Consider the following 14,469-nt stretch of genomic DNA (forward strand, 5'->3'; position numbering starts at 1 on the left):
GAATGATGAGGCTCATCATCAATCACCCAGAGAGTCAATCTGTCAGTCAGTGAATCGGTTGATCAGTCACAAACATAATCAGTTGGAGAGCTGAGGTCTGCAGGCTTCAGTGTGTGGGTGCGTGGGGGCAGTTTTTTTGCACAGGTGTGCACTCGTTTCTCTGTTTTTTTCCCACATCTGTGATTCATCATGTTATGTGTGCTTGTTGGTGATGGCTTCAAACTGCTGCAACCGATTATTCGGTGAGTGTTTTCTTGATTAAACAGTTAATCATTTAGTGAACACATTTTCAGCAAATTTGGAGAAATGGCCGTCACAGATGCCCAAATCTGCTGGTGTCAGTTTAAAATGTCTTGATTTTTCCTAACCAACAGTCAAAAACCTGCATGTTGTTTAGTTTTACCTGTAAGAATATAAAAAAACACAGAAAATATTTACTTTTTTTTGCCATTTTTGCTTAAAATAACGATTCATTGATAATCAAAGTCACTGCAGATGAGTTTTCTGTACAGCACTAGCTCATACCAGCCACCCATATATGCCTGATTTGTTCATTAGATCCATGCATTATTCCCTGAGAAATTAATGTAAATGTCAAATAAGATGAAGCAGATTCAAGAGAAAGATCGTTCCCAGGTGGCCATCTGAAAGCGTCAGTATTTGAAGACCTGAGAATGAGATTCAGTAATTATGAATAAAAAAAATAATAAATAACTATCTTTCTCTAGAATTCTCTATTTCAGCTTCAAAGCAAGTGAGAAAAAAAATCCTGGATCGTCCCTTTATCCGGATCTGAGACCCATCCTCCACCTTCAGCAGTTTTTGTGTAATCCTGCTGACAAACCAACCAACCGACCTACCAACAGACAAACACGGGCAAAAACAAATCTTCTTAGCAGAGATAATTAATCATTCTCTCTCTCTAATCTGTTTGTCTTCTGAAAAAAATCAATGAATCATTTGAGCAAAAAATGTAAAAAAAAAAATAGAAATGTCTTTAAAATGCTTCTTCGGTTAAAAGGCTAAAATATTCAATTTAATATCACAAAGTAACAAATCATCGTCTTTGTGAAGCTAGAACTAAACGACGTTTGGCATTTAGCTTGAACAATGCTTACACAATTAATTAATTATGAATATAGCGGCAGATTAATGTTCTGTTGATTGCTGCAGCTGTCTGTTTGTTTTGGGGTATCTCTCACCTCCATATAGGTAAATGTTCAACACAAGTCACGTGTTTAACATTTACAGTTTCAGTTGGGAAAATGTTGTATAAATTATTGGCATGAGCAGCCATTATTAGCAGCAGTGTGACACCTGCCATAATCATCTGCAGCAGCAGCTCTCCTTCAATATTTTGATTTTTCTCTTTTCTGCTCTCCCTGGTTATCGACATGCAGGTGTTTTGAATTAAATCGCGCTGTGAGGCATCCGAGTGCCTGATATTTGAGTGTGTGACTCACTCATTTTTTGCGAAAAAGCATGACTGCATGTATGATCAATAGTGGTTTGTAGTTGTTTGCTCATTCTGAGTCATTTGGGTGAGATCAGAGCGGCTGTCACAAAGAGTCCTAACATATCTTTACACGGTATACGACATCATGATGTTTCAGATTTGTCATCAGGTTAAAAAAAGCTCAGCCTCGGATTTAGTTGATTAAGTGATCTCATGTTCACCATCAACTTTCACTACTAACAAGTGTTGTCTGTGTAGCCAAAGCCTGATAAATCGTATTCCTCTGAGCCACTGAGCTCCACTGTTCAGTCCCACATTCACTGTCCTGCTGAAAATAGGTACTCCTGTTAAACGTTTATTCCTGATTAAGGAATAAAGTAGATTCCTTCAGTAGGAACTAACTAATAGAAAGTGTAAAGAGACGGACTAAAGCGTAACATATCATTGTACGTTTAGGAATTACAGCGTAGCTATCGAGCCTACACTTGAAGGTGTGTTGGCTACAGAGACACCAAGTAGGGAACACAGGGAATGTGAGAAAGTTAATAATGAAGACATTATGGACGTTGAAGAAAGCATCACTAGCCTACTCCTTTTTTACACACATCTAGTATTTTCAATTTAGACCCTCTCCTCACTCTGTATCACAGTGATTGAATGATCGTGAACACATCGAATAATGACGATTAATTAATTGTCTCATGAGACAATAAGGCAAAATACTGCAGAAGTTCTTCATGTTGCAATTTTATGTTTCTTTAGGTTCAAACATCTTTATTTAATGTTGTGATATCGTTGTGCTTATGGTCCGGTTTAGGCACAAAAACCACTTGGTTAGGTCAGGAAAAGATCTTGTTTTGTCCCGATTTGTCGCCACAAGCATAATTGTCCTCTTGTGTTGGCTCGCTTACAAGTGTTGAATAGCAGTCTAGACCAGCACCTCGCTGTCTCGCCATCCCCTCCACTTCACATGAAAATCAGGTCATAAACATGTAATGTGAATGTGATATGATACGTATTGTAGAAATCTCAATATTGTACTATGACAGATAAAAAATGTGAACCTATCAGTGGCTTCACAGAGACGTTAACTGCTAACATTTAACTCTGGTGACTGAGTTGAGAAGTTATGCAGATGAAACCATTGCTCTATATCACAAAGTGAAGTGAAAGAGATATTTAAAGCAGGATATGGTCTGATCATGTATATCTGTTATGATTTCTGATAGGGAACTATAGCTGGAAACCTGAGCCGTATTTTTATTAACCCCGGTGCGTCAGGCTTAAATCCGGATTAGCACTTGATGGTTCTGGTCTTTTGATTGGATTTGTTGACAATAACAAAAGTAGAGAATATATTTTTTCATCCTTTAACCCACCTTACATCCCCAGAAATACTGTCTCTTAGACTCTACAGGCATGTAGGTGAAAGAAGAACAAAAAACAGACAAAAAAACAATGTTAACTGTCAGAAATGAACACTGTGTGTTTTCCCTGCACCTCTGCAGACTTTAAACAACTGATCATCTTTCTTGGCAGGACAGTCTCATACAATCAGTTTTATTATTCTATCATGCCACAGAAAAAGATTAGATATTCTATTTTGTCTTTATCAATTACCTTCCAACATCTGTTGTTGAAATGTTGGGATTTGAGATGGTAAAACTAGCCCACAGTTGCTCCGCTCATATACCGAGTCTTCACTCGTAACTGAGCTGAAGATAAAGATGCCGTCTCACTGCGACTCCAAAGCTCACGTAATAAGTCTTTCACTGTGGTCTTTTCCTTTAAGAGACTCAGTCTGATGTTGCAGTTTTCCACAAAGCGGCACGTCAATCAGAGCAGTCACACACAGTCAGCCTGGACAGATCAGTGACACTACAGCAGACAGGCTGACGGCTACACGCACACACACTCATACAGCGCATTGTGCTGCACCTGATAAAGTGTCTGAGGGACCCACCTGTTCAATAGGTGGAGTGATTGGGAGATTTAAATAATTGAACAGGTCTGGTAACTGTATCCTTCAAAGTGGGAACACACTTCTGATCCAACTCCGACATCAAAGGCTGAGGAGAGCTTTTCTTCACAGCACTGCAGAGAAATAGTACACCAGAAGACTTTGCAGCTGGTGATTAGAGTGGCCTTTTTCCCCTGAAAACTTCATTTTATCTCACTGTAGTTTCATTTTCTCAGGGTCTGGGTGCTAGAAAGGGGCATATCTATCATTGTAAATGAGCTTTGAAATGTATTTGTTAGAGTACATAAAGAAACACACACAAAGCTACACACAACAACAATGTTATCGACCTAGAGGGCGGAAAAATGCCGTGAGGTGGAAAGACGCTGCTGTAAAATATCAATCACTGATCAAGTGATCTTGTGATCTTCATACACTGTATCTGCATTGTCCATCAATGTATTTATTGACCTATACGAAGAGGAATGACAGCATCTGTTGTGTTTGGCATGGACTGATGCATGTATGTGTGTGTGTCTGTGTGTGTGTGTGTGTGTGTTAGAGAGAGAGGAAGAGGAGGAGGAGCTGATAATTGAAACATGGCTCCTCTATTGCTCAGAGCCTCCCCAGAGTATTAATTCTTTCTCCACATGAAGGCTCACACATTAATATAATACGCTTGCTCTTGCTCTCTCAGACACACACACACACAAACACACACACACACACACGAACAGCATGCAGTCCATATGGATGTGCCATCCTCCCACAGACACACTGATTCACACTGACAGCCATACTGAGGAGCTCAAGCAGTCAGGACACAAATAGTATCAGCTCTCGACCATCGGCCTGCTTGCATATTTTCTTCGGGGTGCAGCAGGCTTCATATGCAAAACCACATCTTATACACAACCACGTAGATTTCTTCTTCTATCAACTCTCAGTGAAGGTTGTAGTTGTGCTGGATAGAGGATGGCACGTATCCAAAAGTTCATCAGTCTGGCTCTTGAACTATCATCCAAGCTGCCATCTGTGAGGCTGTTTTTCTGTTGTCAATCGACTCGTGACTTGTTTTTGTTTCAGCTTCACAGGTCGTTTCAGGTCTTCTTTCCTTGTTGAGTTGTTTTGTTTTTCATTTATTAAGACAAATGACATTACAAAGAAAAGATTTATAACAAAAGGTTAAAACACATTATTTCCTCGAAACAGTTCTGCCTTCCATTAAGTTAAAACGAGACAGAAAATAGACAGATTAACTGCTGATGTACCTCTGCTAGAGTTAAAGGTCCAGTGTGTAGGATATAGTGACATCTAGCAGTGTGGTTGCAACGGTCTCCTCTAGAACTAATGTTGGGTTTGTCTCTTCTGGGCTACCATAGAAACATGGCGGTGCAACATGATGGACCACCATGGATCCACTTCCTCTATAGACATAAAGGGCTTGTGACTACGCCATCTGAGTAGATCATAAGCGAGCACGTCCACCATCTTGGATAGCTAAGTTAAGGCAACAGTAAACCACATGCAGAACTTAAGTAAAAGCAGTAATTTGTTGAGTTAGTTTATGATTATAATAAAAAATGTTTGCTAATGACGGCGGTGCGTGGTTCGTTCCAGAGCATCGTTAGAAACAGCTGATGGACATCCTTATCAGACAAGAGGCAGATTTTAAAAAAAAAGAAATGGATGAAACTGAAGCAGCAGAAGCAGATGAATTCTGGTTTTTAATCTGTAGTACAGGTCAAGCTCCAGCATTTCTTGTCTTGTCTCTCCATGTCTTTCATAAATTTGAATTTGAAACTTTTTTTTTGTGCTGCCAGTCCTTTTACAACTCGAGTATCTCTTTATTCTGACTTATTTTGGAACAAATCTCTTCCGTGTCATTTTTTTAAACACATATTGACAACAAAAGGAACCGACTCCCAGTAAACCTGTGTCTTCGTGCCTGTACGGCAGAGATTTGAGAACACCTTGCTCTCGCTTCCTCTGCAAGAAATCCCGAGTGGTGGAATTTATGTGGAAGGTTTCTTTTTTTATGAACTACTCACTGTATTTCTGTCTTTGTGCTGTCAGTCCTCGTCACCGTGCTCCTCCTTCTGCCTGCACACCTCATTTCTCTACATATGGAAACACACATGGGCTTAAACACACGCACACAGAAACACACACTATCTTTCTCGCTCTCGCAGAGGTTGAGTGTGCCTCCCTTGTGTTTAGATCCCAGTTGGTATTTCTGCCTCACCTGGAGAGTAGTCTGCTGACAGGTGACATTATGGTGAAAGTTGAGGGTGAGGTGTGTGTGTGTTTGTGTGTGTGTGTGTGTGTGTGTGTGTGTGTGTGTGTGTGTGTGTGTGTGTGTGTGTGTGTGTGGAGCAGAGATGGGGAAGGAGTGACTGACTGTGAAATAAATTGGATGGAATGAGGAGGTTAGGAGATGGAGCAATGACGGACAGATTTGTGCTGACATCCAGAGTGAAGGAAATAATAAATATTAATATGAGCGGCTGATTAAATGACAGTTGTGTTGTTCACCTTTTCCATTGTATGTATGTGTGTGTGTACTCTCATTTTCATTCCAAGGGAAATTAGGTTAGGTCTTTGACGTATTGCCCTGTGGATCAATAAGATGTGTCACACAATAAAAAGAAGTTGAACTAAAATAGGAGCGCAGGAAGGAATGGAAGCTTGTGGCTGTGTTTATGGGATGTATGGGGAATAAAAGTCATTGTCTTTTAATTTAATAACCTTTTTTTTAAAATAAAACTGGTAACTACCAAGCTGTAACGCGGTTGGAACAGTAGCTAATACTTACCTGCTGCAGGATAATTGATCATTCACTAAGTTTATAGCACACATGTTATTTACAATGAAAACGGTGGCAGATTTAACACTCAGTTTAAGCAATTGTTACAACAATGTGTACTTGATTTCAGACAGTGATAGACAGAAGCTGGGTTAGTGAGCAACATAGCTGGACTCAGCCTCTATGTACATCACAAGGACCTTGATGAAGGAAAGGAGAGAGATAAAGACATGGCCAAGCGAGAGACGAGAGTAAAACTCAGACTGGCTTTTAGTCGATAGTGACAGCTTCACAAAATAAAAGGCTGCACGTCAGATGCTGAGCTCGACTTGAATAGTAAGTATTATTTGCTGGCTTGCTAAATTATAACTCTTGTGTTGTTGCACTTGGTTGATGTTTGGCTGTGTTAGCAAAGTTGTGTTTTTGGTCATATGCCACGTCAGCCCATTTGGACAGAGGTTTAGCCACTAGCATTTTACAGCGAGGTGTTATTGCTTGACGTTACTGTTCTGAGTTGTGTGCAGTGCTCGTGTAAACTTTGACTGCTGCATTGTGAAAATGCCTGAGCACGCATGTTTACTTCAGTACATGTGTTTTCAAGACATAACATCATTATGACGTGCTACAGAAACCTGACGTTTGTATTCAGAACAGATGTGTTGCACTCAGAAACAGTGGGGGGATGCCAAATCGCACAAAATAGGATGATCTACATAATGTTGCTTTAAATATGCACTTATAAATATAATATGTAAGAATTTTTTATTAAAACAACCGGACCTTTGTTGGATTGTGCACCAATATTATCACAAATGTGTCCTACACTGTTCAAACCCAGATAAATCCACAAGTTTGCTCCAAGTTATGGTGCATTTCATTTGGTCGCCGGAGCTACTTGCAGAATAGGGAAGTCGCCGAACAAGACAAAACTTTAAAAATATAACCTTAAACGTTTGTGCCTAAGTCAGATCAGATGGTTAAAAGGTTAGGTTTACACGTCTCCACATTATTTAGATCACTATTTTATATCATTCTTGCCACAGTCTCACGCACAAGACGTCATTTTAGCTCAAAAATCAGTTCTGCACTTAACTGAACCCAGGATTGTTGCGTTCTGCGGGTCGTTAGAGCTTATAGGTATCACTGTGCTGCAGCTACAGTATGTGGGCGGTTGTTGTGAAGAGAGGTGTATTTGGGTTTCAGTATCCTGTATTTATAGTCTGTATGTCCTGTGTCTGCTTTCATGTCACCGCTCTGATCGCTCATGTATAGACATGTCATGTCATCTGTTTGATCTCACATGAGTTCGCCAGGTTATTTTTACATTTGTTCACTTCAGATGGAGAATATGGAGCAGCTGCGCTGACAATAAAAACTGTTGAAAGCGCGGTGAGAAGTGTATGAATGAGTGTGATACTCCCTTCTCTGAATGGAGAGGCAGTAAACAAAAAACTCCCAGCAAAGCTTGGCTGCTGTTGTGTCGAAAATAGCTTGTCTAATATTAGTAGGACTGGGATTCACTAGCCAAGTCCATTTTGGATCCCAATCAAATAAATACCCTGATCTGCTAAGATTGCAGTCCAATAAATCTATTAGTGAGACCTTTCTCTTTCTCTTTATTCAATTAGTTTACAAAACATTCAGGTAGTCATTCAGCTAAAAAGTAAACATGTAATATATCGAGCAAATCTTGGGTTTAAAGTTCTTTGATCGTCGGCATTTTCTCACAATAATAGTACAAAATACATTAGTTAATTTAAATCAGGAATCTGGTAATGAAATGACTATAGTAGACTAATATTCACCGACTGTGTCAAAGTACTTTTCTTTTAATTCTCTGTGACAGCAGGATTATCCCTAGAGAGTCAGGGAGTCCTGGCATGTTTAAGCACATTATGACCTTGAAGAAGCAGTCGCGCAGAGCGAACGCTACAGTACATGAGCTGGGACATTATAGGAGAATATGAGAGAGAGAGGACATGTTGTATCTCAGCTCTGGCCTGGTGGAATGTTAATCACATATAACTTATTAATGAAAACTCCCGTCAGCTAATATGACATTACAAGACTACAGCGCTCTCTATTCCCTCTTCATCGCTTGTCCTTCTAGTGTTCCTTTTCTCCACCCCATTCAATTTTGCTTAATCTTCTTATTGAAGAATTAAATAAATAAATAAGTAAAAAAATATCTGAAAAGATAAGATATAGTTTAACCATTGATTACAATTGTAAAAGAGAAGAAAATAGGTACTAAAAATCAAATCAAAAGAAGAGGTCAGATTTTGAAGGAGTTCTGGCAAGTTATTCTGCTCGCGTTCCCTCCGGCTCTGACACATTTTGCTTCTTCCATTACAATGTCAGCTTTTTCCCCAAGGTAAATATTGAATTTTGGTGTGAACTGAGAGTGTGTTGAACCCCTGGTAGGCCTATTTGAGTTTTATTTCAGTAAAGATTTTTTATGCTCCTGTTGTTGTATAGGTTGTACTGAAGCAATGCTGCTCTGTTTCTACCTTCTCTTGTTGTTTGCAGAAGTCTGTTTTCCCTGGGTCGCCATGTTTGTCTGTGTCCTCCAGTCTGAATTTATTTAATGTCTTTCTCAGTTTCTGGTCGCTCTTGTGCCCAGACAATCTGCCACTTCAGTGCTAAATAGATGTGAAGTTTACATTCATGTTTTTGCAGGAGATGCCCAGAGGTTGTTTCACTTTTTCTTTCCATGTATTTTTAATTTGTCTCTCTCTGTGTTGGGTACAGTGGCCTACCAGTGAGAAGACCTCATGTAATGAGGCCACAGTTTACGCTTCATGTAAACCTACATTCACTGAAACAACAACATGGCGAATGATATTCAAAAATTTATGGAAGAGCATAGCGATGTGCACCACGTCGCTGCTCTGTTTGCTTTTAGCATTATGGGTATATGCTCTGCCATATAGCATGCATACTTGTGTGTGTGTGTGTGTGTGTGTGTGTGTGTGTGTGTGTGTGTGTGTGTGTGCGTGTGTGTGTGTGTGTGTGTGTGTGTGTGCGTGTGTGTGTGTGTGTGTATGTGTGGTTCACAGGACGTTGCAAGATGTTATGGGGGAAGTGCTGCCCCAGGACAAAGCTAGCTGAAGCGTTAAGAAGGAACATAACATGAAAAAATACTAGTTGAAACTCTGGGTGTGTGTGTGTGTGTGTGTGTGTGTGTGTGTGTGTGTGTACGCCTCACGATTGTTAGTGTGCCTGCGTGTCCAGCGGTCCGTGAACAAACAACCAATGCAGCCCTGAATTTTCTTGTGTTTACAATGCGTCTGTCTGCATCTGTTTGTCTCGCGGCCTCTTTCCAATTTGTGACATCCACTGAAAAGTCACATTGAAAACAATTCTGTCTTCTAATTTACTTCTCCAAAGAAGCGAGTCGCTGCTGAGCTCATTACTTCTGCCTTTTCTCGTATTACGCGTCTCTGCTGTGCCACTGTTGATCTGTGAATAAATAGATGTGGGGATAAATGGAATAGTTTCCGTCATCTTTTTTCCATTTCGGTGTCTTCTCATTATGTTATGAGCCACTTCGACTCAGTGTGTATCTATGCAGATGTTCACTCCTCCCTCCTTCCCCGCCCTTTCCCCTCTCATCTTTTGCCCTTTTTATCTGCCTGTTCATGCGGAAGATGCACCGAAATAGCCTTGCAAATGTATTCCCCAGCAAAATGCTTTCATATCTTCATCTCCTCTATCTTCCCATCCTCGATCCCTCCGTCCTCTGCTCGTCCTTTGTTCCTCTTCTCAGATAGGCCGGTATTCATTATGCTAATTGGCTTCGGTTCTTCCAGGAACATGAGCAGACCTTGTTCTCCTCACATCTTTTCACTTTTGCTCTCTCTCTCTCTCTCTCTTTATGTATTTTCTTTTTCTCATTCTCTCTCACTACCTTAAACTAAGGGATTTGCCTGGTCAGACTCCCATGGGATCAAATAGGCGTTTAAAATCCTCTGTGTGTGTGCTCCCTCCTCCTATCTCCCTCCCTTTCTCCTCCTCTGTCATCCTCTGCTTTCCTCTCCTCCCCACAGAGTAAACAGAGCTTCTGTTTGTTCTGTCTTCACGTCTTTCATCTTCCTCCCAACACTTGCTCCAGTGTGCATATATGTGTGTGTTTTCCCTGTGTGTGTGTTTTCCATGCACCAAGCAGGAGCAGTCTAAAAGAGCTTCTTGAGACTTTGAGAAAATAAATTCTTGCTAAATTATATCACATCAGATCAAATCACTGTTTTGCTGCAAAAGAAACTAAAGTGACACCGAGATATGAAGGGAAGAAATTTAAATTTATATTAGAGCAAAAAAACTTCGAAGTCAAGTTTATCTCCATTGATGAAAGAGGATAAACGCTGAATATGAATGAGTTGGAGGGGATTGGTCTCGCATAGTAAGAGCCACGATGATAAATTGCGGCTGAATATGAAAATGGAAAGAAAAAGGCTTTTAATTCGTCGGAGTCGGTAGATATTTCAAGGTGCGATTAACTCAGAATATTAAAGTAACCTCACCTCCACCCTTAGTTCTTAGAAAGCTGTCTCTAGGCTGCACATTTTCACCAGAAAAATCACAGATTTGTAGATGAAGTGGAAATCAACTCTCCTCAAAGTGTCATCTCTCACTGAAAGTAAAGATGGCTCCCTTTGTTCTTTTTTCCTGTATCCACTCAGTGTCAGTAGATTGTTGTCAGCCACTCTCTTCGCAGCCAACGTTTTAAATCCATTCTCATTAAAATATGTTCAAGACCATATGGTGAGGGAAGCCATACATCATGGTGGTGTTGGCTTGTAAAACCTTTTGTGTGCAATCCACATTCAAACACAGGAATCCAAATGGCGCTACTGATGCAGCAGCACGGGAAAGTCACCACCGACACCCAATTTAAAAACTTAGTCAGCATTTTGTCAAGTTGTTTTTTGTTTGAATGTAATGTGTTTATTAAAATAAACACGTGAAACTAGAGACCATCTTGTGAAGACATCACACCAGCCGTTACATCCGTCAACATTATCATGTTCCGACCCAAGAACAATCGGTAGTGATTACCACATTATTACATGAGTACTCAGTACCCATGAGCTGGACCATACCCATCTTCAAACACAGCCTTCGTTTTGATCTCAACTATACTCCTGTGAGGTTTCATGACTGCATCTTGCATCTTGCATGCTATCGCACTGACAATCTGCAGACATCTGTCAACACAAAGTACTCAAAACTGCTTCTGCTATATAGTTCTTGCTATAACAGATGTCTCCACAACCACATTTTGCTATGATGACACACACACACACACTCAAAAGGGGAAAAACATTACCAGCCGATGCTGTCGGGGCTGATAAATATTACAAATCAAGATAACAGCAGTAAAACAAAAAGTACACTAGTTAAGTCGAGTTATCATTAGTCTCCCTTGTGTTGCTAGCTTACTAAACATTGTATGAAACAATCCAGTATACACTTACAGCTGCTCTGATCAATATTTTTAAACGATGGCTCAAATGGCTATGAAATATACATGAAATATGAAAGGTGACACTCATTGAGACCATGGATATAACAAGGGAAATCTGGATGCTGTGTTGGAGTTGGAGCCCCGTTCATTCCAATGAAAGCTGCTCAGTGGCGCATGGAAACGACCTGCGTTGTGGGGCCCAGAGAGCATGCACACAAGACACTTTAGCTAGCGTAACCCCTAACCCAGCTAACTTGACAGGGATAAAATAATTTAATTGTGTGGCTCTTCTAGGCTTTTCAAATATCCTAGGGGTTTGGAAAAACCCACATAGAATATTCTCCCACCTCTGCAGTATCCTTACCTCTTAAAAACACCAGTATTCAAAGTGTTTAGCATGTTTTAGCTCATTGTTTTGTTTTTCTTGGCTGCAACTTTACGTTTTTCGTTCACTCTGTCATCAGCATCACTGTTTTCACTGAATAAGTGCTGTTAAGCCAATTGATCATTACCTGCTCAGCGCCAAACAGCCGATAAACTCAGTTAGCGACTAGCTGGAAAACAAAGGGGAGCATATAGCAGCTAGAGAGCCAGATGTTTTCCTCAGGAGTTGGAGGAGACCAAAAACAGAGCTAAAAGAGAATGAATATTTGACTTACATTCAACAGGTGGACAGAAACACAACTCCAAGTTAATGATACAGTTGCTCAGATTCTGCTGTCTGTCTGCCTGGTCCAGTTCTTGCACATTAAAGTACAAATGCTCATGTAGAAAGTGTAGCTATAGCAGACAGTAGATTTGGACACACACTTTCCAAAAAACTCATAAAACATGACAGATCTGATGAGCTGAACTCTGTTTGATCCTCTTTAACGTGTTCTGGAGAAACCTCCAGATCAGAAGCTAATCATAATTTCCAGGCACACGCACAATCTCCTGCTTAATTTAAAGCTTAGTTTGTTTAATTTCCATATCGACCTGAACTCTCTCTCTCTCTCTCCCGTTCCCTTCCCTTCAGGCGGATGGCAAGGTGGTCGATGGCAGCCTGCTGGGAGATGCCAATGGCGTGGAGCCTGCACCGGGCAGGGTGAAGGATTCTGGGAAGTGGCAAAAGCCGCGGTTCTCTCGGAAAGCTCTGATGAAGTGCTGCCTGGTCAAATGGATCATCGCCAGCACACAACAACAGGAAAAAGGTGAGAGGAGGGGAGAAACCGATCATGTGTGAGTGTGATGTGTTGGTGAGACTGACAACGCGGTGAATGCACAACAAGTGTAACTAACTGTGTTTGAATTGATCGCCGAATTGATTGGCTGGACCACTCCCGGCCTCCTGACGTCCCTGTGGGCAAGACCGACTCATTGACCACAGGGTCAACTCCCCAGAGATCATTTAGTTGCACAAACTCATTTGTCAAATGTCCCTACACCCTCAACCCACCATTAATAACCTCTGCACAGTTCCCCTCTCCCTCCTCTGTGCCTCTTTAACTGCCTCTGACCATTTCTCCCTCTCACAAACACACATACATGCAGACTGTTCTGGTGAAACTCAAGTCAATAGGACTTCCTGAATATTTAACCTACATTCCTGGATCCAGTATGGTGCTTGGACTGGGCTCCAGTCCTGGTTTGTTCTTGTGCTCCACCCAGTGGTCCAGATGTGACTGTGCACAAATAATCTTTTGCCTGCAGGGAGGGAGGGAGAAGTGTTTGTGAATGAAAGCCTTCAGTCTGACTCCTAAGCTCTCAGTGTCGTTACAAACTGGTTGTAGTTTATCACCAACTGTTGATTTCAACCTCTTCTCATATTTTTTACTGATGAGAATGTGAAAAAAATGTAGTGCCATCCAAATAAAAGCCACCTTTTATTATTTTTGTTGTCTTTTTAGCATTTTTAAAGCAATCAGGTATGCCAATTCATCTCTCCTTTCCTTCCTTCCTCCTTTCTTTGCTAGCCTCCCCTTCCCCTTCATGACCTCCTTTCCTTTCTCAACTTCTTTGAGTCCATCTATCTACCCCCTCTTCATTTAGTTTTGTTTCCCCTCACCCTTCTCGCTCCTCTCGTTAGCTCCTTTTCCTTAACTTTGTATTTGTCTCCTACCCTAATTCGTCCTCCCCCTCCCAGCCTCCTTTCCTTCACTAACTCCTTGTTTCTTTTCCTGCTTCTTTTCTAGCTACTAGTCTTCTACCCAACTTGTTTTAGTCCATCTATGCCTCCCTTCGCTTTCCTTGTCTACTTGTATCCTTCCCTTATGTCTTTTCATTCCCCCTTATTTCCTTTCTTCTTCCTGTCCATTTATGCCTCCTCTCCTGTCCTTCATCATCTTGTTCCCTTACCTACTTCTTCCTGTCCTTCCTTGTCCCTTTCCTTACCTCCTTTTCTCATCCCCTATGACTTCCTTTCCTTTTTTTGCCCTTGTTTCCTACCTCCTCCCGGATGTTTTTCGGCCCCATGTACTGTATTCTCCTCCTTTTTCTCATTATCTGCTTGTAGCTGTTTTTGTGCTGTGAAAAAAAAAAGAAAAAAAGAAAAACATAAACCTTGTTTGGGGTCTCAAAACAGTTTTAAGGGTTTAAATAAAGGCCATGTTCATTAAAAAGTAAACATTACCTCGGGCTCAGGAGAGATTTCATTAAACCAAATGAAGCACATGAGTGTGATAGTGGCCTGCCTTAAAGGTCTGAGGTCGGCTTAGCCTCATGCACCATGTAATGGTACTCTAGCAGGTCACTGAAATGTGAGCGCTAAACCCAGTCGCATAAGAGCTGGCCCTGTGGCT

At 41.0% G+C, this 14,469-nt stretch overlaps 1 protein-coding gene across 1 annotated transcript in view; it reads left to right on the plus strand.

The window, feature by feature from the left end:
- kcnip3a (Kv channel interacting protein 3a, calsenilin) overlaps positions 1-14,469 on the plus strand; it is a 42,462-nt gene that overhangs the window by 1,189 nt on the left and 26,804 nt on the right. Inside the window, exon 2 of the mRNA XM_084359532.1 lies at positions 12,708-12,882. Coding sequence (XP_084215658.1) covers positions 12,708-12,882 — 175 coding nt within the window. The remainder of the gene's footprint in view (positions 1-12,707; positions 12,883-14,469) is intronic.

Source organism: Pagrus pagrus (genome assembly GCF_965226575.1).
Source record: "Pagrus pagrus genome assembly, chromosome: 8".
Taxonomy (NCBI): domain Eukaryota; kingdom Metazoa; phylum Chordata; class Actinopteri; order Spariformes; family Sparidae; genus Pagrus; species Pagrus pagrus.